Source organism: Dasypus novemcinctus, chromosome 21 (genome assembly GCF_030445035.2).
Source record: "Dasypus novemcinctus isolate mDasNov1 chromosome 21, mDasNov1.1.hap2, whole genome shotgun sequence".
NCBI classification, from domain to species: Eukaryota; Metazoa; Chordata; class Mammalia; order Cingulata; family Dasypodidae; genus Dasypus; species Dasypus novemcinctus.
Genome location: NC_080693.1, coordinates 34630181 through 34654960, shown reverse-complemented (window position 1 = coordinate 34654960; position 24780 = coordinate 34630181). Strand labels below are relative to the sequence as shown.

The window sequence follows — 24780 nt, the reverse complement described above, 5'->3', positions numbered from 1 at the left end:
ACAGAACAAAACAAACAGAACAGATCAAGATTCGTGGAGAAGGAACAGAGGAAAGGAAGTTCTCTCCTGGAGTTGAAACAATTGCAAAAAAAAAAGTGCAATCTTAAAAATTGTACTGGGAGCAGATGTAGCTCAAGCAGTTGAGTGCCTGCTTCCCACACGGGAGGTCCTGGGTTCAGTTTCCAGTGCCTCCTGGAAAAAACAAAAACAAACAAAAAAACAAGTTAGGGAAGCCAGTGTGGCTCAGTGGTTGAGCACCATTTTCCCACATACAAGGTCCCAGGTTCAATCCTTGGCTCCTGGTACCTCAAAAAAAAAAAAAGGAATAGTACCACATAGCCATGACAAGAATGAGATGAAGAAGAACTGAAAAAACCTAAACAGTTAAACAGGGCTATTCCAAAGGTCTAGGCTCAATTAGACCAAGGAAAAAAAAAAAAAAAAAAGAGCCTTAGCACAAAGCAGGGAGAACCTGACCTTCAGCATTAACTTATCAAGATAATCAGATGCCCAGGCATCACCAAAAATTACAAGCCATGCTAAGAAACAGGAAGATATGGCTCAGTCAAGGGAACAAATGAAAACTTCCGAGGAGACACAAAATTTGGAACAACTAATCAAAGAAGTTCAAACTAATATACTAAATCAATTCAAGGATATAAAGGAAAACATGCATAAAGAGATAAAGGATATCAAGAAGACATTGTGTGGGCATAAAATAGAATTTAAAAATATAAAAAGAAGCGTAATAGAAATTATGTGGATGAATGGCACAACAGTAGATACAGAAGTATGGCCAACAGACAATATGGCTGCAAGACCTTGCTGAAACCTTGAGTTTAATCTTTTTTTTTTTTTTCCAAGAGGATATCAAATTGTTTATTGATTACACATGATATGGATGATACAGAAACTTCATTTCCCATCTATAACTTCATCTGGTACCATTATTCAATTTAGATATATTGCATAGGATATACCAATAATCATTTTCATAACCAAATAAAATTTTGTAATTTTGCTTGGGTGACCTTTTAATGAACTCCAGGTCATAACACAGTAACTGTCAGTTCAACTATACCAAGGTTTCTGAAGACACAAGCAGTCTTCTAAAATTGTAAAAGAGTTTGAATGGAACCTGGCATCACCCTGAAGGAATTCTAGCTTTTTACTGTTGGGGCAGTTTATCAAAATGGCTTTAGAGTAGACTAATTTTACACAGCACATTTAAGAAAAGACACATTTATTCAGCGTCATGATCAGACTATTACATTTAGCAATCAACAGCATGGGTGCAAAAAAAAAAAAAACTACATTAAAACCCTTTGTTGGAATGCTTTACACTTTCCACAGAACAGAAACTAAAATAACCTGTTATATAATTAGTCACAAATACAGTTCTCGTGTTTTTTTGACCATACACATGAGTATTGTCTATAACATGTCTTCTTTGTAGTAGCTAGGCCCTGCCACTACTGTGCTTGGCTGAGTTCACAAATCTGTTGTAACCTGTAGCTTCCCTGTCACTTCTCTGGCTCTCCTCTCCTGCTAAGCTTTGTTTCCTTGCAGTAATTAAAACCTTCTGCCACTGCTGTAGCTACTGCTGCTGCTGGAACCGCCATAGCCACCTTGATTTCGTGGTTTGGCAAAGTATTGGCCTCCACCCCCATAAGGGCCAGAGCTTCTGCCTCCAAAGTTTCCTCCCTTCCTGGGTCCAAAATTTGAAGACTGATTGTTTTAATTGCCAAATTCATTGTAGCTTCCACCACCTCCAAAATTGCTTCCATCATTACCAAAGCCATTATAGCCATCCCCACTGCCACCATATCCACCACTACCTCGGCTGCCACCAAAGCCACCTCTACCACTGAAGTTTCCTCCACGACTAAAGCTGTCATTCCCACCAAAGCCACCTCCATGACCGCCACCAAAGTTCCCTGAACTACTTCGACCTCTTTGGCTGGATGAAGCACTGGCCATCTCTTGCTTAGACAGGGCTTTCCTTACTTCACAGTTGTGGCCATTCACAGTACGGTATTTCTGAATGACAATCTTATCCACAGAGTCATGGTCATCAAAGGTTACAAAAGGAAAGCCTCTCTTCTTGCCACTGCCTCGGTCAGTCATGATTTCAGTTACTTCAATTTTCCCATACTGCTCAAAATAATCTCTTAGGTGATGCTCTTCAATGTCTTCTTTAATACCACCAACAAAGATCTTTTTCACAGTTAAGTGGGCACCTCATCTTTGGGAATCTTCTCTTGGAGACAGCCCTCTTTGGTTCCACAACTCTTTCCATCCACCTTGTGTGGCCTTGCATTCATGGCTGTATCCACTTCCTCCACAATGGCATACGTGACAAACCCAAAGCCTCTGGAGCGCTTGGTGTTTGGATCTTCATTACCACACAGTCCGTGAGTGTTCCCCATTGCTCAAAATGGCTTCTCAGACTCTCATCGGTTGTTTCAAAGCTTAATTTTCCGATGAAGAGCTTCCGCAGCTGTTCAGGCTCTTTAGGAGACTCTGACTTAGACATGACTGCAGTGGGAGGAAAGACTGTAACGATGCTTCCTCAGCGGCGTCCACGAGAGAAAACAAGTTTAATCTTGAGGTCCCAGTTTCTCTTTCTGGGATCTTTTTCTGGTTCCAGTTCTCATTCTAGGAGTGGATGTGGCTCAAGCAGTTGGGAGCCCACCCCTCACATGGGAGGTCCCGGGTTCAGTTCCTGATGCCTCCTAAAGAAGACAGCAAGCGAACAGACAAGGGAGCCATCTCAGGCGGGAAAATACTTTAAAAATACACTGGAGGAATTCACCAGCTGATTTGAAAAGGCAGAAGAAAGAACTAGCAAACTAGAAGACAGTTCAATGAAAGATAGAGAAAAGAACAGATAGAAAAAAGAATTTTAAAAATCGAGCAGTGTCTCAGGAATTTTAGTGACAAAGCATACAAACATACCCATTCATATGTGTCCCAAAATGGAAAGAGAAGGAAAAAGGGGCAGAGAGAATATTTTATGAAATAATGGAAGAAAGCATCCCAACTCTTACAAAAGACAAATATACACATCCAAGAAGCTCAGTATACTCCAGACAGAATAAATCCAAATAGATCTGCTCCAACACGTATACTAATGAGAATGACAAATGCCAAAGATAGAATTTTGAACACAAGAAAAAAGTGATTTGTAAGGGATTCTCAATAAGACTGAGTGCCAGTTTCTCATCAGAAACCATAGAGGGAGAAGGTACTGGTATGATATATTCAAAACAATGACAGAAAAACTGCCAGCCAAAAAATTCTTTATCTGGAAAAACTGTCCCTCAGAAATGAGAGATCGTTTAAAATATCCACTGGTAAACAGAAAGTCAGGTTGTAATCTTTTAGAATTAGTAGGTTATAGATATAAGTTGCATAATATAAGTCCCAGGGTAACCACAAATAAGATGTTTTGAAAATATACAAAAACAGAAAATTGAATGTGTCAGATACATCACAAAAGATCAACCACACAGAAAAGGAGGTTGCAATTAAATTGGAAAAGAGAGAGAGAAAAAGATGTGACATATAAAAACCACAAGGACAAAATGGCTGAACTCAATACTGTGTATACAGTGGAAATACTAAATATTAATGGATTAACTCCCCAGTCACAAGACACCAGTTGGCAGAATGGATAAAAGAAAAGCACAGTCCAATTATATTTTGTTTTCAAGAGACTTGCCTTATCTAAAACACAGGTAATTTGAAAATGAAAGGATGGAAAATGATATTCCATGCAAATAATTTTAAAAGAGCTGGGTTAGTTATACTAATATCAGACAAAATAGTCTTTAAGTCAAAAGCAGTTATAAGAGACAAAGAATGATGCTATTTATTAATAAAAGGAACAATTTCCAAGAAGAAATAGCCATCATAAATAATGTATTCACCTAACCACAGTGTCCCAGAATAACCTGGCAAAACTGAAGGGAACAGTAGACACTTCTGCAATAATAGCTGAAGTCTTCAATGTGCCACTCTAATCAATAGATAGAACATCTTGACAGAAGAACATTAAGGAAATAGACAACTTGAATAATACGATAAATGAACTATCCTGAAGAGAACATTGCATCCTAGCACAGCAGGATACACTTTTTATCAAGTGCATATAGATCATTCTCTAGCATACACCACATACTGGGTCATGAAACAAATCTCAGCAAATTTAGAAAGACTGAAATCATACAGAGCATCTTCTCTGACCATACTAGAATGAAGCTGGAAAACAATAACAGGTGGAGAACTGGAAAATTCACAAACATCTGGAAGTTAAAAAGCACATTCTTTAACAATCAGTGTGTCAAAGAAGAAACTGCAAGGAAAATCAGTAAATATCTTGAGACAGATGAAAACGAGAACACAACATATCAAAACTTACGGGATGCAATGAAGGCAGTGCTGAGAAAGAAATTTATAGCCCTAAAAACATACATTAAAAAATAAAGACCTAACTGTACACCTGGGAGAGCTAGAAAAAGAACACCAAACCAATATCTGAGAATGCAGAAGGAAAGAAACACCAAAGATTAGAGCAGAATTAAATGAATTTGAGGATTAAAAAAAACAAAACCAAGAGAATTTTATTTTTTCACTTTTTTAAAATTTGTTTCTCTCCCCTCCCCCTCCCAGTTGTCTGTTCTCTGTGTCCATTTGCTGCGTGTTCTTTTGTCTGTTTCTGTTGTCAGCGGCATGGGAATCTGTGTCTCTTTTTGTGGCGTCATCTTGCTGCGTCAGCTCTCCGTGTGGGCGGCGCCATTCTTGGGCAGGCTGCACTTTTCTTTCCCGCTGGGCGGCTCTCCTTACGGGGAGACGGGTCAAGACCCACACGGGTCAAGGAGGCCCATCCACTGGGCCAAGTCCGCTTCCGCCAGGAGAGAATTAACAAAACCAAATGGTGGAAAAGATCAACAAAATTGACAAACCCTTAGCTAGTCTGACAAAGAAAAAATGAAAGAAGATGCAAATAAAATCAGAAATGAGAGAGGAGACATTACTACTGACCCCACTGAAATAAAAGATCATAAGAGCATGCTATGAACAACTGTATACCAACATAGTAGACAACCTAGATGAAATCACACAGTCTACACTGATTCTAGAAGAAATAGAATGCCTCAGCAGACTAATTATAAGTAAAGAGATTGAATCAGTCATCAAAAACCTCCCAACATGGCGGCAGACTTGGCGCAGTGGTTAGGGCATCCGTCTACCACATGGGAGGTCCGCCGTTCAAACCCCAGGCCTCCTTGACCCGTGTGCAGGTGGCCCACGCGCAGTGCTGATGCCTGCAAGGAGTACCCTGCCACGCAGGGGTGTCCCCACTCAGGGGAGCCCCACGCACAAGGAGTGAGCCCCGTAAGGAGAGCCGTGCAGCACAAAACAAAGTGCAGCCTGCCTAGGAGTGGTGCCGCACACACAGAGAGCTGACACAACAAGATGACGGAACAAAAAGAAGCACAGATTCCTGTGCCACTGACAACAACAGAAGCGGACAAAGAACACACAGCAAAAATAGACACAGAGAACAGACAACTGGGGCGGGGGGGGAAGGGGAGAGAAATAAAAAAATAAATAAAGCTTTTATTACAAAGCTGCAGTGGTCAAAACAGCATGATATTGGCTCAAGGATGATAGATATATTGACCAATGGAATCCAATTGAGACTTCAGAAATAGACCCTCACACCTATGGCCAGTTGATTTTTGACAAGATTGCCAAATCTACTCAATTGGGCCAGTAGGGTCTCTTTAACAAATGGTGCTGGGAAAACCGGATATCCATATGTAAAAGAATGAAAGAGGACCTCTCTCTTATACCATATATCAAAATTAACTCAAAATGGATCAATGACTTAAATGTAAGAACCAACACTACAAAACCCCTGGAAGAAAATATAGGAAGCATCTTCAAGATCTTACGTTAGGCCGTGGTTTCTTACAATTTACACCCAAAGCACAAACATTGAAAGAAATAACATATAAATGAGACCTCCTCAAAATTAAAAGCCTTTCTATATCAAAGGACTTTGTAATGAAATTGAAAAGACAACCTACTAACCAGGGAAGAAAATACTTGGAAAGCACTTATCAGATAAGGGTTTCACATCCAGAGTATTTAAACATATCCTACAATTCAACAATAGAAAGACAACGCAATTAAAAAATGGGAAAAAGATTTGAATAGACACTTCTCCAAAGCAGATATACAAATGGCTAAAAAGCACATGAAAAGATGTTCAACATCATTAGCTATTTGGGAAATGCAAACCAAAACCACAATGAGATATCATTTTGCTCCCAGTAGAATGGCTATTAAAAAAACAGAAAATTACTGGACTTGGAAAGGATGTGGAGAAAGAAGAACACCCCATTGGTGTTCGGAATGTAAATGGAGGAGTCCCTGTAGTAGACAGTTTGGCAGTCCCTTAGAAAGCTAAGTATAGAACTAACAAATGACCGGACAATCTCACTACTAGGTATATACCCAGAATAGAAGAGACTTGAACAGATATTTGCACACTGATGTCCATAGTGGCATTATTCATATTTGCCAAAAGGTGGAAGCCATCCTAGTGTTCATCAACCAATGAATGGGTAAACAAAAGGTGGTATATTCATATGATGGGTTATTATTCAGCTGTGAAAAGGAATGAAGTCCTGATGCATGTAACAACATGGATGAACCTTGAGGATATTATGTTGAATGAAATAAGTCACACACAAAAGGACAAAAATCATATGATTGTACTGATACTAACTAATTGCTGTAAGCAAGCACATAGAGCTAGAATCTAGAATATAGATTACTAGGGAATGGATTGGAGGTGGAGAATAGAGATATTTAATTTGAACAGAATTTTTATTGAGATTGTAAAGTTTTTCAAATGGATGGTGGTAGTGGTAACACATTATTGTGAGTGTAATGAACAGCACTGAATTACATATATCCATGTGGTTAAAGGGGAAATCTTAGGTAATATGTGTTTATTAGAGTAAAAATTAAAAGATAAAACATACAACTGTATATCACAGTGAACCCCACTGTAGAAGATGGATTATAGTTAATAGTATAAGAATGTTCCTTCATGAATTATAACCAATTTACCACACCTAATTCAAGATGTCAATAGTAGGGTGGTATTTGGGGCAAAAATATAGCTAATGTAAATTATGGACTGTAGTTAATAGTACAATTTTATTCTTTCATCAGTTGTTTGTTGTTGGTTTTTTTTTAGAGATTTATTTTTTTTTTTTTTTCCCCTTCCTCCCCCACCCCGGTTGTCTGTTCTCTGTGTCTGTGTTTCTTTGTCCGCTTCTGTTGTTGTCAGCGGCACTGGGATCTGTGTTTCTTTTGGTTGTGTCATCTTGTTGTGTCAGCTCTCCGTATGGGCGGTGCCATTTTTAGGCAGGCTGCACTTTGTTTCGCGCTGGGCAGCTCTCCTTATGGGGCGCACTCCTTGCGCGTTTTGCTCCCCTATGCGAGGGACACCCCTTCGTGACACGGCACTCCTTGCGCGCATCAGCACTGCGCTTGGGCCAGCTGCACACATGTCAAGGAGGCCTGGGGTTTGAGTCGTGGACCTCCCATGTGGTAGACGGACGCCCTAACCACTGGGCCAAGTCTGCTGCCTCTTTCATCAGTTGTAACAAAGGTAACACGCTAATGGAAAATGTCAACAATGGGGATATATGGGAACGTTGTATTTTTATAGGAATCCTGCATTTTCATGATTGTTCTAAAACCACAACTTTTCTAATAAAATTTTTTAAATTGCTTAAAGACATAAAGGAAGTATTTATGAAACAAATTGTTTGAGCCTTTCATAATTAGTAAGTTTTAGGCACAGCGTGAGATCAGAAATGGGATTTCCACATAAAAAGAATTGATTATAGGTGGTGGACTTGGCCCAGTGGGGGTGGAGAGCCACCCAGTGCGAAAGAAAGTGCAGCCTGCCCAGGAATGGTGCCGCACACACGGAGAGCTGACACAACAAGATGATGCAACAAAAAGAAACACAGATTCCCGTGCCACTGACAACAACAGAAGTGGACAAAGACAACGCAGCAAATAGACACAGAGAACTGACAACCGGGGTGAGAGGGGGGAGGGGACAGAAATAAATAAATAAATCTTTAAAAAAAAAAAAAAGAATTGATTATAAGGCTGTGCTTTGTAAGATGGAAACCAGGACAAGGAATGAATATTTGAGAAATGACAGGCTATCCAACTTGATATACTCTAAATGTAGTTCTGGGGGAGCGGATGTGGCTCAAGCTGTTGAGCACTTGCCTCCCATATGGGAGGTCCTGGATTCAGTTCCCCATGCCTCCTGGAAAAACAAAAACAAACAACAAACCAAACAAATGATAAAACCAACTCAGGCTTAGTGGCCAGCTTACCACAAATGAGGTCCCAGGTTCAATCTCCGGCCCCTTATGCCTCAAATAAACCCAGCAACAACAAAAGAACAGATCATTTATTACGAGGACACTATTATAGTAGGATAATTAAAATCCTGGTCAGTCAGCAAATTAGGAGCAAAACCAGATGAAAGGTACTAAGGATAGAAAGAATTATGATATCAGGAAAACTAGGCTTTTAGAAAATATGACAAAAAAATAATGGGAGTTATCTTAGTTTCAGTTACATAAAAAGCCCATGAATCTGTATGGTGTGGGGTCAGAAACACAGTTTCCCAATATATTCAGCATAGGATATTCCTTCTATTCTGCAACATGTAAATAACTCTTCAAACGAACAGGTGGCAGAGTCTTGCTTTAATTTTTCATGATTATTTTAACTGAAACCTAGAAAGGGGCCAGGGGGAAAAACAACTTTGTGAACTTCCATACGTTAGGTGTCTCCCAAGCATGTCTTTCTGTCCCAAATTTTAGCTTTCTCAAATTATTTGACATTTTTCAATTATAGATTTAAGGTATCTTAAACCTGGAAAAGATTCATATCCTTAAACCCAGAAATTACTTTTATATAAAATAAAATATTCAGAGAATATGTAAATGTATGCACAATGATATGCATAGCTATCTTATTCAATATAATTACTATATGCCATATAACTCAGTATATACTATTTTGTCTTGGATTTTTTTTTCATGAAATTAAAATGCACAGGTTTTAGATGTTTAAAGACTTTTACCATTGTCTGTAACTTTATTAATTGTCACCCAAAACAAGGTATATAAAATATGTCATCTCAGAAAGTTCCCTTCATACCTATTTTTAGTCAATCCCCTACCTCCACAACCACTACTACTTTCTGATTTCTTCATCATATATTTGTTTTGACTCTTCTTGGACTTCATATAAATGGAATCACTCAGAATGCACTCTTTGGTGCCTGGCTTATTTTGCTAAGCTTAATATTTTTGAGATTCATTCATCTTGTGTGTATCAGTAATTCATTCCTTTTACTTCTTTAAATAGTATTCCATGCCACAATTCATTTATTCATTCTTCTGTTGATGAACATTTGCTTCGTTTCCCTTTTTTTGGTTGTTATGAATAAAGTTTTTGTAAATATTCATGTATAAACCTTTTTGAGACCATGATGTTTTAATTTCTTTTGGGTAAGTACATAAGGATATGATTGTTGGAACATTGTGTATATGTGTATTTAACTTTATAAGAAACTGTCAGTTTTACAAAATGGTTGAATCATTTCACTTTCCCATTAGCAATATATAAGAGTTCCAGTTAGTACACATACTATCCAACATTTGGTATTGTGTTTTTAATTTTAGCCATTCTAGTTGGGTATGAAATTGAATCTCATTGTAGTTTTAATTTGCATTTCCCTATGACTACAGATTTTGAACACCTTTTCATGTGCTTGTTTTCTGTTCATATGTATTCTCCAGTGAAGTATATCTTCAAGTCTTCTGCCCGTTTTTTTTATTGGGTTGTTCATCTTTTTAATGTTGATTTGCAGGAATTCTTTTTATTGTCTGGATACTAGTCCTTTGATAAATAACCTTGTGAACACTTTTTCTCTGTCTGTGATTGGCCTATTCCTTTTCTTATCGATCTTTTCATGAAGAAAAATTTAAAAATTTTAATTTTAAAATCCTTTTTCATATTTTCTTCCATGATTATTGCTTTTTATGTCCTGCCAAAGAAGTATATGCCTACCCCAAGGTCATAAAGATATTCTCCTATGTTTCTTTCCTTTATGATTCTTGGTTTCATGTTTAAGTTAAATGACTCTTTTCAGGTTAACTTTTTTTTTTTAACATTTATTTTTTATTTATTTCTCTCCCCTTTCTCCCCCAACCCCCTTTGTCTGCTCTCTGTGTCCATTTGCTGTGTGTTCTTTTTTGTCCGCTTCTGTTGTTGTCAGCAGCATGGGAATCTGTGTTCTTTTTGTTGCGTCATCTTGTATGTCAGCTCTCCGTGTGTGTGGCGCCATTCCTGGGCAGGCTCAACTTTCTTTCGCGCTGGGCGGCTCTCCTTACAGGGCTCACTCCTTGTGCATGGACCTCCCCTACGCGGGGTACTCCTGCGTGGCAGGGCACTCCTTGTGCACATCAGCACTGCATGTCGGCTAGCTCCACACGGGTCAAGGAGGCCCAGGGTTTGAACTGCGGACCTCCCATGTGGTAGACGGACGCCCTATCCACTGGGCCAAGTCTGCTTCCCCAGATTAACTTTTGAGTGTGGTGTAATTTAGGGGTCAGAGTTTTTTGTTTTTTTTTTTCATTAAGAGATTGAGTTGTTTCAGCAAGATTTGTTATAAAGACTTTCCCCATTGAATTAACTTGACTTTTGGGCAGAAAATCATTTGACCGAATATGTTTAGTGTCTGTTCTTGCTTCTGTTTTGTTGACCTGCTTAGCCTATCTTTACTCCACATTGCCTTGCATCACACTCCCCGATTACTGTAGCGCAAGTCCTCCAGCCTGTATTCTTTTTCAAGATTGTTTTGGCTATTCTAGGCCCTTTACATTTCCACATAAATTTTTTTTTTTTTTAAGATTTTTATTTATTTATCTCCCCTTCTCCACCTTCCCCTCCCCCCCTAGTTGTCTGCTCTCTGTGTCCATTCCCTGTGTGTTCTGTGTCCACTTATATTCTGTCAGCAGCACTGGGAATCTGAGTCTCTTTTTGTTGCTTCATCTCTCCATATGTGCAGCACCATTCTTGGGCAGGCTGCTCTTTTTTCATGCTAGGCGGCTCTCCTTATGGGGTACACTCCTTGCGCATGGGGCTCCGTTATGCGGGGGACACACCTGCGTGGCACAGCACTCCTTTCACACATCAGCACTACGCATGGGCCAGCTCATCACACAGGTCAGGAAGCCCTACGTTTGAACCTTGGACCTCCCATGTGGTAGGCGGACACCCAATCTGTTGAGCCAAATCAGCTTCCCTCGCACATAAATTTTAGAACCAGCTTGTCTCTTTTTTTAAAAGACTGTTGGAATTTTTTTTTAAAAATTAACTATTTTTTTTAAAGAGGTTTTATATTACAGAAAAGTTTCATCAAAAGTGATTCCCATGTACCACCCTTCCCCCCCACACCTTTCCCTATTGATAACATTTTATAGTTGTGTGATATATTTGTTACAGTTGATACATTGCCGTTAACCAAGGTCTATAGTTTGCACTTAATTCCAGTGCCCTAAAAATGCCCTTTGTTTCACCTAATATTCCCTCCCTTTCCTCTCAGCACCTCTGATGACCACTATCTTTATAACAATGTTACATGTTCCTTCTATTACTACAATATTAATAAGTTTACTTTGTCAGTGGTTGCATTCCCTCTTTATATTTGTTCATTCCTGGAACTTTGAAGATTTTTGAATGGTGATACGCACTCTATCTCAGATTGAAAGGGGGCTTATATCTCATGGGGCAGATGGAAGGAAGTATTTTGCTTGCAGTTATAGATACTCTTTATTTTTTGGGATGGCGTTGTCCATCATCATCATTTTGTTAGGTGTCCTGGGCGGAGCCCAATGATCTGGAGAGTAGGCATTGGCCACAACTCTTCTGAGATTCAGGGCTCAACTGGCATATAAACTGAAGATTTAGGTCTCTGAGATATATATTTAATGGGTATAGTGCTAATTATAGACTCAAATAAAAAAAGAAAATTATAAATTATAAATGAATCTAAGTCTATTACATTGGTGAAATAGGTTGTCATATTTCAAGGTAAGGTTCACCAACAAAGTGCTGATTTCAAGGGATTGTGTACCTTGTCTGTCATGTCTAGCTGGCTCTAGAAACATCAGGAGCACACCCCTGTTTGAGGCTTTGTTCACAGGGGCAGTTATTGAGATCTGCGTGAGACATGCATTAAGTATAACATCTAGAATGACCTTCTGACTCATTTTGAAATCTCTTAGCTGTAAAAACTCATTTGTATTTAATATTTCCCCCTTTTAATCAAGGTCTTTTTCCAAATGGGTTACTAGTTGGTGCTTGGTATTAATCCCTCACTGCCAGGGAGGCTCATCCCTGGCAGTTATGTCCCATGCAAGGTGGTGGTGGTGGGGAATTAGTGCATTTATTTGCTGAATTTGGCTTAAAGAGAGGCCATATTTGAGTAACAAGGAGGAAAAACCTGTTGGAATTTTGACTGGAAACTTTCAACATTGGGATCTCAAATTTATTTCCTACTTAGTTACTAGTAGAATGATCTAAAATCTTTTAAAAGAGAAATGGTTTGCTGTATTTTATTTTTTCTCCAATGTTTGTATGTCTAGGTTACAAGGCAAATGCAAGAACATGAGCAGGATTCTGAGCTTAGAGAACAGATGTCTGGCTATAAGCGTATGAGAAGGCAACATCAGAAGCAGCTGATGACTCTGGAAAATAAGCTAAAGGCTGAGATGGATGAACACCGCCTTAGATTAGACAAAGATCTTGAAACTCAGCGTAACAATTTTGCTGCAGAAATGGAGAAATTGATCAAGAAACATCAGGCTGCAATGGAAAAAGAGGTGGCCAAATTAATATTATTTATTTGTTATTTTAGCTTATGATTATTTCAGAATTAACCAGGATGGCATTTTAATATTATGATATCTATTCCCAAATACCAAGTAAATTTATTGAGGAAAGAAAAGCGTTTATATAACTTGTATATGGCTTCCCTTAAATTGCTGGCAGATCATTCACAAAAAGATTTATCCTTTGTGTTTTTTGTCTCACAACTTTTGTGTGTGTGTGTTTCGTTTTAAACCAAACTTAAAAGTAATTATCAGTAGGAGTTGTCCATCTATAGGTTTTGTGATAGCCAATAAAAGTTATGACTATGATAAATGAATGTGAGTATTTTGATATCAAGTACTAGGTCTGGAAACAATAGACATGTACAGAGAATTTTGGAGATTGTGAAATAAGAGATTCAGATTCCTATTTAACCCATGGTATTATTTACAAATAAGTACATTATTCTCCTGTATGTTCAAGATGTATTTTTTAGGATTCTTATTACATGAAACCTTTTCTTCCAATGTTTTTGGTGTCCCTTTCAGTTTCATTTCATTTATTTTTAAAGCAAATCAGTATTATTGATACATATTAATAAAACAAAGTTTATCCCAAGTGTACAATCAGTGGCATTTGGTATAATCCTCTAGTAGTGCATTCATCACTAAAGTCATTAGAGCATTTCCATTATTTCAATAATAATAATGAAAGACAAGAAAATTCTTCACCTCTCAGTCTCTGTTTCCCCTACTGTACACAGCTGCTATGTCTGACTATTCTTCCACACTTATTTATTTATTAAGCAGTTTTATTGAGATGTATTCACATACCATGTAGTCTATAATCAGTGGCTTTTAGTATAATCACAATGTTGTGCATTCCTCACCACAAATTTTAGAATGATTTTTTTAAAGGAGATAACAGGGATTGAACCCTGGAACTTGTACATGGGAAGCAGGTACTCAACCACTGAACCACATCCATTCCTCTATATCAATTTCATTACTCCAAAAAGAAAAACTCCACACTCCTTAGCAGTCCATAACCAGTAATCTAATTCCATCTTTATAAATTGATTTGTATTTGCATTTTATGTAAATGGAATTACACAACGTTTAGTACTTTGTGTCTGCTTTCTTTCACTTAGCATAAGGTGGTTTTTTTGTTTTTGTTTTTGTCTTTAAATACTCGTGGTTGCCAAGTAAAATGTAAGCATCTCAATAATTTCACATAGTATCATCAAAGTATGTTTGACTAGTCCACAGTGAAGCATTCTTTTCAATAGCCACTCTGATCCTCCTTCTCTCACACCTTAAAAAACCACTCTCCCTTAATTTGGCAAAATAATTTATGGTGTTGATAGTAAATTTATAATTTTGAAGTCATTGATGAAAGGATATATAGATATTAAGAATTCTCTTGGACATATGGCAATATTTTAAATAAGTGGGGAAGAGGTAGATACTAACTTTTAAATATGCAATTAATAAAACAGGATATTCAAATTTGTTTAAAAATATATATATGCATAGAAGAATTAGGGAAAGTATATACCAAAATGTTTATTTTGATTATCTTAGGTGCTGAAAGCATGTAAGATTTTTCTTCATTTTTCCCACTGTATTTTCTAAATGTTCTACAATGAAAATGTATTGTATACATAATCAGAAGTAAAATAGTATGACATATATCTCTAATGTTTAACATTTTCATATTTAATATATAAAGATCAGTGTTTAATTTGAAGATAATAAATGTTATTACACTATTTATGTAAGTTAATCTGAATAAAAGATCCTGGTTTAATTTTATTTGAAAATCAATATATGTTTGTTTTGTTTTATTATGTATGTGGATAAGTTTATTTTCAATGAAAAAAAAAGTTGAAGTATTTTGACCCTCTAATGTATCAACATTTTAAAGATAAGTTCCATTTTATGGTATCTGTGAAACATACATGATAAGGATATCTTACTAAGAATTTGATTAAGTATTCTGTTTTTTGTTTTTTTTTTTAAGATTTATTTTTATTTATTTCTCTCCCCTTCCCCCACTCTTGAGCCCCAGTTTTCTGCTCTCTGTGTCCATTCTCTGTGTGTTCTTTTTGTCTGCTCCTGTTGTTGTCAGCAGCACGGGAATCTGTGTCTCCCCGTTGAGTCATCCTGCCGCGTCAGCTCTCCGCGTGTGCAGTGCCATTCCTGGGCAGGCTGCACCTTCTTTCGCGCTGGGCAGCTCTCCTTACAGGGCGCGCCCCTCACGCGTGGGGCTCCCCTACACGGGGACACCCCTGCATGGCACAGCACCCCCTGTGTGCATCAGCACTGCGCGTGGGCCAGCTCCACATGGGTCAAGGAGGCCCGGGGTTTGAACTGCGGACCCCCCACGTGGTAGATGGACGCCCCATCCACTGGGCCAAGTCCGCTTTCCTGATTAAGTATTCTTAATTTTGGATATGCTTACACTTATTTTATGTTCTTGCGAAAAAAAGAGTATCCTTAGTGATATATCTTAAGTAATGTATATTAACCTGCTGCTTTGAATCTATTTCAACAATTTGATCTCATTAAAAAATTTCTTCATAGGCTAAAGTGATGGCCAATGAGGAGAAAAAATTTCAGCAACATATTCAGGCCCAGCAGAAGAAAGAACTCAACAGCTTTTTGGAGTCCCAGAAAAGAGAATATAAACTTCGAAAAGAACAGCTTAAGGAGGTACTTAATTTTATAAGAATTATCAAGCCTAGTTATCTGCGGATTCTTTCTATTCAGTGGCAATCAATTCATGTAACTATTAGGATAAAATTTACTTTTGTTGTTTGTGGCCACTAAATGTTTATCCGTTTAAGTGAAGATATTGGTTATAATCAATTATCCTTCAACTGACTGAGCTCTCCAGTTGAGAAGGATCTAAAAAGAATCATCTGAAAATATAGAATAAGGATAAGTGACATATTTGCTTATCACATCCTTTAACAGCACAACATTGATTTAGTTGAACTTTGAAGAAAGCCATAATTATTCCAGTAATATCTGAAAGGAGATAATTATTCTATTCTAGATAGTGTCCAGGATACAAAAATGTCTTAATTTATTCTCTCTGCTAAAGGGATTTTATTCCATGTAATTAATTAGTACATTGTAATATATTAGTTAATCTTGGCAAAATCAGAGTAATTGCTTTGATATTGTTTTTTTCTTGTGAGGAATTTGCCTTTAATCAGATGTATAAATTTCATTATTCCTATTTATATACCCTGTCGAAAGGGCTTCATTGACAAGATTTTTCCAAAGTCTACAGGGCATACGCTCCAATATATTTCCATTACTATAACACAGTAGCCGAATTCTATACTGGAACATTTAGTTGGAAAAGATTATAAACAGGGTTTCTAAACTATAAATAAATGTCCATCAAAATTCATGTACAGTTGTTTTCCAGTGAAATGAGAGTTTTTTTTATGAATGGTTTTGTGTGTTGTTGTTGTTTTTTTAAGATTCTATTTATTTTCTCCTCTCGCCCTCATTGTTTGTGCTTGCTGTCTGCTCTCCTTTTTAGGAGACACCAGAAATGAACCTAGGGCCTCCTGTGTGGGAGGGAGGTGCCCAATTGATTGAGCCACCTCCACTCCCTGCTTGTTGTGTCTCTTATTGCATTTCCTCATTGTGTCTCTTTGTTGCATCATCTCACTGTTCATCTTGTTGCATCAGCTCACTGTCTTGCTCATTGTCTTTAAGAGGCACCGGGACTGAACCTGGGACCTCCTATGTGGTAGGAAGGCACCCAATTGTTTGAGCCACATCTGCTTCCCTAGTGAATTAGTTTTGATAATTCTTTAGACATGTAACTTTTTCGTGCAACTAATAAATTCATTTTCTTTTAGAAGTCAGATTTTCGTGTTCGTATTTATAATAATGCTTCTTAGTGTAGAAGAAGTGACATAACAGAATTTTGGTAGGGAAGTTCCCTGATAGAAGATTTTGAAGAAGATTCCTGGGAAAATCTCAGTGTATATGTCTGTTTCATCCCTGTCTTTTCCCATAGTATGCATAGTCATATACCTTTAAATTGAGAACAACCAATTTATATGCTTTTTATTTTATGTTTGAATACTTATGAACTAAAGTTGTAAACAATTGGTCTCTTTCTGAACAAGAGGAAAGACCATAAGGCTAATAATAAATATACCTCATAGAGATGGCTGATTTATATCAGCACAATGTTGATGCATTTTAAGTTTAAAATATACAAGTATTTGCATTTAGGGTTTGTTTCATGAGTGTATTGTCAGTTTTTTCATCTTGCCTAATATAAATGTGAAAATATTGAGGTAGTTTGTGAGATGATATTTAAAATGATGTAGAAAAATTGAGGTTTTGATTTGTTCAATGGATTATTAATGCTGAAAACGAAATACCATGTATAAAGAAAATCTTAACTGTAACATGGTTTTTTTGAATTTCATTTTTAGTTTCCAATTCTTTAATGTGCATCTACTCATAATTTTGCCAAAAACTTAATATTTACAATTTCTAAAGCCCAAAAGTAAGGCATTGTTTGATGCTATCTTAGCCCTACTTTTTTCTTTTTTTTTTTTTTTTTTTTTTAAAGATTTATTTATTTATTTAATTTCCCCCCCTCCCCTGGTTGTCTGTTCTTGGTGTCTATTTGCTGCGTCTTGTTTCTTTGTCCGCTTCTGTTGTCGTCAGCGGCACGGGAAGTGTGGGCGGCGCCATTCCTGGGCAGGCTGCTCTTTCTTTTCACGCTGGGCGGCTCTCATTCATGGGCGCACTCCTTGCGCGTGGGGCTTCCCCACGCGGGGGACTCCCTTGCGTGGCACGGCACTCCTTGCGCGCATCAGCGCTGCACATGGCCAGCTCCACACGGGTCAAGGAGGCCCGGGGTTTGAACCGCGGACCTCCCATATGGTAGACGGACGCCCTAACCACTGGGCCAAAGTCCGTTTCCCTCTTTTTTTTTTTAATTAAAGTTAATAGATCACAAGGAATGTTACTTTGAAAAACATGAAAGAACAAAAAACATAAGAGGTTCCCATATAACCCACTCCCCACCCCCCACCTCATCATTTTTGTAAATTGTATTTTTTTTAAGATATATACATCAGAAAAAAATTACATAAAAAATATGAGGTTCCTGTATATCCCCCATCCCCCCACGCCACTCCTCCCACACCAACAATCTTCTCCCCCATCATTGTGGTATACTCATCGCACTCAGTGAACACATTTTGTGGCACTGCTGCATTACACAGATAATAGTTTACCCTGTAGTTCACACCCTCCCCTAGTATATTCAGTGGATTATGGCAGGATATATAAAGTCCAGCATCTGACCCTGCAGTATCATTTAGGACAACTTAAAATCCCAGAATACCCCCACATCACATCTCTTCTTCCCTCTCCCTATCCTCCGCAACTACTGTGGCCACTTTCTCCACCTCGATGCTACAATTTCTTCTGTTACTCATCACAGTAGTTTTATAGTAGAATATTTTAAGTCCACCCTAGTCCATATTTTATTCCTTCATTCTATGGACCCTGGGATGGTGGTGTCCTCTCCACCTGTAGATCAAGAGGGGGCTTAGATTCCACATGTATGATGGGTGCAGTTCCTCTGCTTGCAGTTGTATTAGCCCTACTTTTGATTCATATATGATTTTTACCTGAAAACACTGCCTCTGTCTCTTCTTGGGGAGGATTTAAAGAAAGATGTGTTTTACTTTTTTTGCCGATCATGTGTGGTTTTGAAGCTAGGAATCATCAGGAATGTAGCTTATACAAAGCTACATGGCATCCATGTTTTCTAGTATATATTTCCTCTTTTCCTGCCTTGTTTCATGGGTAACTCAAGAGAGAGAAAATATAACCTGCTTTCTTTAGGTTATTGTCCTGCCCGAATATTAGAGAGAAATAACAATAAAAGTACATTTATTTACATTTACCAAATACCAGATGGTATGTTCCTGTGGTCAATTTTTATTTTCATTTGTTTTATTGTTTGGTTTTGTTTGCTTCTTTTTTAAGGAGGTATTCGGGGTTGAACTAGGGGCCTTATATGTGGGAAGCAGGTGCTCAAACCACTGAGTTATATCCACTCTTAATTTTTATTTTGAACTGTTATTTTTTTTGTTGCTAGGAGCTGAATGAGAACCAGAGCACCCCAAAAAAAGAAAAACAGGAGTGGCTTTCAAAGCAGAAAGAGAATATTCAGCATTTCCAAGCAGAAGAAGAGGCTAACCTTCTTCGACGTCAGAGACAATACCTTGAGTTGGAATGTCGACGCTTCAAGAGAAGAATGTTACTTGGCCGTCATAACTTGGAACAAGACCTTGTCAGGGAGGTACGTTTGAAATATATGAAATTTTAAATCCTTTATGAAAAGAATCCATTCCTTTTAAGTATGCCAGCCATATTTCAGCCTTAGGGCCTTTGCACTTGCACTTACCTCTGCATGAATCACTCTTGCTCCAGATATCCTCATGACTTGCCCTCTCAATTTAAGACTTTATTCAAATGATGCTCTTCTGAAAACACTTCTCTGACTACAAACCCTCTCCTTTTAATTTTCTTCTTTGTTCTTCTTTCTTTCTTACACAAATTTTTGGGGGGCACTCTGTCTCTCCCTCTAGTACAGAAGCTGTATGAAGTTAGATTCTTTAGGCATTTTATCTCCAGTTTCTACCCATAGTAGACATTCCATAAATATTTATTAAATTATGCATGAATGAAGGGAGTATTTGTTTTCAAATATAAGGAAATAAATAATAGGGCATTTATATTTCTTTGATCTTAAATGGGTTGTCAACTACTCCATTTTTATAATCATAAAATTATTAATTGGGAAAATGTTATAGCAGCTCTCATGCCAATGAAAACAGTTGTTTAATTATCAGGGATACCTGTGAGTATAGATAAATTTATTTCTCAGAGTGATTTAAAATAAGTTTCAAATATAGTATAATTGTACAAATTCACTGATAATTAAAGAATTTCAGATTAAAACAATGATATCAATTAGGAAAAATTTTTGAAGTTTGATAATATCCTGTCCTAGCAGTGGTATATAGAAATAGGCACTGTTGATAGGAATATAAACTGATACTTCCCTTTTAAAGCATAATTTAATAGTAGCTTTTTAAAAATTTATTGAAGTATATCACTCATACATAAACAATAAGTGTAATATTAATATTACACAATAAGTGTAATAATAGTTGTGAACTTACAAAACAAACATATATAACATCCTACAGGACTCTCATAATTCACCCTACCACCAATAACTTGCATTGTTGTTAAACCTTTTTAACTAATGATTAAAGCACATTGTCAAAATATTACTGCTAAACTTTTTCCCCCAACCAACCCTATTATTATCTTTATATCATTTATATATGAACATACATGAACAATTAAGTGTATAGTAAAAGTTGTGAACTTACAAAGCAAACATGCGTAACATCATACAGGGGTCCCATACATCAACTCTCCACCAACACCTTGCATTGTCATGAGACATTTGTTATAAATTATGAAAGAATATTGTCAAAATTTTACTACTAATCATAGTCCTTGTCTTAACATTTGTTTTTTCCCCCAACCCACATTATTTTTTAAATATATTTTTTATGACAGAAGTTGTAAACTTATGAAATAGTCATGCACATGTGCAGAATTCCCAAACAACACCCCTCCATCAACACACCACAATGTGTTATGTCATTTGCTACAGATAAAATATCATCTGATTGTTGCCATGTCCATATTGTACATTTGGCTCACATTTTCCATACTGCCTCAGTATCAAAACAGTATATCTTTCGCATAGATGCAAGAATAGTATATTATTATTACTAACCACAGCCCATAGGTCACTCCAGCTGTATTTTTCCCATGCTTTTCTACATTCTCAACACCTTGCAGTAGTGATGTACATTTGTTCTAGCTAACAAAGGACACTCTTGCGTCTGTACCATCAACCACTGTTCTCACCCACCTCTTGGTTTACTGTGCTATCCGGTTTCTAGATTATTCTCAAGCATTCTGTCAATTGGCATTTATATAACTACACTACCATTTTCAGTCACATCCCCATTTATAAACTAGCTGTTACTGTGTATTATATCCACTCTATACATTTCCACACCTTTACTGTAAAGCTAATACCTTAAACATCAGTAGTCTGCTCAGTCCTTCTCTCAATTCCTTTAAGAATTCACTACCTACCACCAGGTCTTGAAGATATTTTCTAATTCTTCTAGGAGTTTTATGGTTCTTTTATTTTTAGTTTTTTGATCCATTTTGATTTAATTTTTGGATAAGGTGTGAGATATAGGGGTCATCTTTCCTTCTTTCAGCTATGGATGGCCAGTTCTTTCAGCACCATTGAACAGCTTGTTCTGCCCGAGCTGTGTGAGTTTGACAGGCTAGTTAAAAATCACTTCACCATAGCTGTGAGGATCTGTTTCTGAACCATAAATAATGGTTGCATTGGTCTATTATGTCTGTCTTTAGGCCAGTAACATGCTGTTTTTAGCACTATAGGTAGGTATTATGATTTAAAGTCTGGAGATGAGGGTTCACTTTTCCTTTATATGATGTTTCTGGCTATTCAGGACTCTTTACCCTTCCAAATAAATTTAATGATTGTGTTTTCAATTTTTTCTTTAATGCTGTTGGAATTTTTATTGGCATTGCATTATATCTAGATATCAGTTTGAGTAGAATTGACTTTTTTTTTTTTTAATTTATTTATTTCTCTCCCCTTCCCCGCCCCCCCCCCCCCCATTTGTCTGCTCTCTGTGTCCATTCGCTGTGTGTTCTTCTGTGACTGCTTCTGTCCTTATCAGTGGCACCGGGAATCTGTTTCTTTTTGTTTCATCATCTTGTTGTCTCAGCTCTCCATGTGTGCAGCGCCATTCTTGGGCAGGCTGCACTTTCTTTCATGCTGGGCGGCTCTCCTTCCAGGATGCACTCCTTGTGCGTGGGGCTCCCCTATGCAGGGGACACCCCTGCGTGGCACGGCACTCCTTGCACGCATCAGCCCTATGTGTGGGCCAGCTCCACACAGGTCAAGGAGGCCCAGGGTTTGAACCACAGACCTCCCATGTAGTAGGCGGACGCCCTATCCATTGGGCCAATTCCTCTTCCCAAAATTGACATCTTAATGATATTTAGTTTTCCAAACCATGAGCATGGAATATTCTTCCAGTTATTTAGGGCTTTTTTGATTTGTTTTAACATTGAGTTGCAATTTTCTGAATACATTATTGGTTAAGTTTATTCCTGACTATTTGAGTTTTATCTGTCATATTTTATTTTCACCACTCTTTTGACATGTTTAGTTACTTTTATTGATAAAATTTTCATTTCTAGACTCTCTTCCAGGTCCCTCTCTCTTATCTTTTCTTTTCAGGCTCTAGCACACCCTTTGGTATTTCCTGAAAATCTGGTCTCTTGCTTAGAAATTCTCTCAGTTTCTGTTTATCTGTGAATATTCTAATCTTGCCCTCATTTTTGAAAGACAGTCTTTCTGGATATAAGCTTCTTGGCTGGAAGTTTTTCTCTTGTAGTAGCTTAAATATATTAGACCACTGTCTTCTTGCCGCCATGGTTTCTGGTGAGAAATCAGCACTTAATCTTACTGGATATCCCTGATATGTTAGGCATTGCTTTTCTCTTGCTGCTCTAAGAATTCCCTTTGTCTTTGGCCTTTGACATTCTGAGGAGTATGTGTCGCGGAGTTGGTCTATTTGCATTTTTTTGGATGGGAGTACATTGTGCTTCTTGAACAGGGATATATGTCCTTCAATAGGGTTGGGAAATTTTCTACCATTATTTCTTCAAATATTCCTTCTGCCCCTTTTCCCTTCTCTTCTCCTTCTGGGACACTCATGACATGTATGTTTCCATGTCTCCTGCTGTCATTTAGTTCCCTGAGATCTTGTTCAATTTTTTCCATTCTTTTCTTCATCTCTTCTTTTGTATGTTCACTTTCTTCTAGCTCACCAATCCTTTCTTCTGCCTCCTCAAATCTGCTGTTATATGATTCCAGTGATTTTTTAAAATTTCATTTATTACACCTTTCATTCCCATAAGATCTGTTTTTCTATGTATGCTTTCAAATTCTTCTTTGTTCTCATCCAGTGTCTTCTTAATATCCTTAATCTCTTTAGCCATCTCATTGAATTTATTAAGGAGATTTGTTTGAACATCTATGATTAGTTGACTCAACTTCTTTATATCATCTGGAGGCTTATGTTGTTCCTTTAACTGGGCCATAGCTCCCTGTTTCTTGTGTGGATTGTAATTTTTTATTGGTATCTTCACATCTGGCTTACTAGAGTATTTCTTCTTGGTGCAGTTTTTCTCTTTAGTTTAGGGCTTCCTGCCCTTTCTCCCTTGCCGGTTGTGCAGTAGGAGCCAAGCATGTAGTTGGTGCTGTAAGCTGTGGATGCTTAAGCTGCCCTCATTGCACCAGGGACCAATGAACCTTCTTCCAACTTTCTCCTTTTCCAGGTGTTAGGATAGAGTCACAGCTGTGTGGTATAATCCACATGCAGGCCTAGACTGTAGTTGCCCAGAGAGACTGATGAAGCGTCACGCCCCTTCCTGGGATGGGGGTGGAGTTGCAGGTGTGGGCAGCAGTCTATGCAGTGTAGGTCTAAGATGACTGCAGTTGCTCTGGTAGACTTCTGATTTTAGTGTATGCCAGCCAGTTACCTGCAGGGCTCCTCAGCCTCCTCCCTGCCAGAGGTGGGGCTGGAGCCTAGGCTAGAGCTACTGGCTAATCTGGGTGAAACTGATTCCTGCTGACACTGAGGGTTTCAGTCAGCCTGCTTTCCCCTCAGGCTGGGGATGGAGTCTAAATGGCAGGTACTGGCCTCCTTCTGACTCAGGCTGATTCACATCCCAGCTGTTTCTAGGGTTATATCTCAGCCAGCCAAGTCTACAGAGTAGCCGAAATCGGCAGCTAACTGTCTCCTCCTCCCCTGTTTCTGGGAAATGGAGCTTCCAATTCCAGCCACAGAATATCTCCTGGGGCGGCTTGTTCTGCCAGAGTAGGATAATCACCAGCCTCTAAGGCTTGACTGGTAATCTCCCATAGAGGCTGGCGCGGGTCCTCACAGCTTCCTACCTGCTAGAGGTGGCCCTGGGGCCTTGACTAGAGCTGCAATCTGATTTGGATGGAAAGAAGCTGGTCCCTACTACCTCTGGGATTTTCAGTCCGCCCTGCTTCCCCTCGTGGGAGGTGCAGAGTTAAGATGGTTGGTCCCAGCCTCTCTGACTTGGACAGGCTCAAACTTTATCTGTTCTCAGGATTATACTGTAGCCTGCTGAATTTACTTATCAGTAGCTGAAATTGGTGCCCAACTGTCTCTTCCTCCCTGTTTTGGGGAAGTGGAGCTTCCAATTCCAGCCACCGAACAGCTCCCTAGGCGACTTGTGCCTCCAGTGTAGGATGGGCACTGGCCTCCAAGGCATGGAGCGCTCTACTTATGAGTCTTCTCTGCAGATGGGCAGTTTCCTCCTGCCATTCCTTCAAGGATGTTGCAGGTTGCTTTTCTGGTATCCTGGAGCCCTCAAACCAGGTGCTTCAGCTAGCTCCAGAGAGCTCTGGGTGTTTGCTTAACTGCTTTGTAGCAGGAGCTGACTCTAGGAGCTCATTACTCTGCCACCATCTTGCTGGTTCCTTACTCTTTGCTTTTTAAAACCTAATATGCACGTATACTTTTACCCATCAAATCACTTTTACAGTTCT

The 24780-nt window shown here is 38.3% G+C and overlaps 1 protein-coding gene and 1 pseudogene across 2 annotated transcripts in view; one reads left to right on the top strand and one right to left on the bottom strand.

Annotated features, from left to right (window-relative positions):
- Nucleotides 1–24780, top strand: part of TAOK1 (TAO kinase 1) — a 168583-nt gene that overhangs the window by 101314 nt on the left and 42489 nt on the right. For both annotated transcript variants that reach the window (XM_058283125.1, XM_058283126.2), the window contains exons 14-16: nucleotides 12774–13010; nucleotides 15585–15713; nucleotides 19156–19359. In XM_058283125.1, coding sequence (XP_058139108.1) covers nucleotides 12774–13010; nucleotides 15585–15713; nucleotides 19156–19359 — 570 coding nt within the window. The remainder of the gene's footprint in view (nucleotides 1–12773; nucleotides 13011–15584; nucleotides 15714–19155; nucleotides 19360–24780) is intronic.
- On the bottom strand, nucleotides 1413–2568 carry LOC101433256 (heterogeneous nuclear ribonucleoprotein A1-like; annotated as a pseudogene).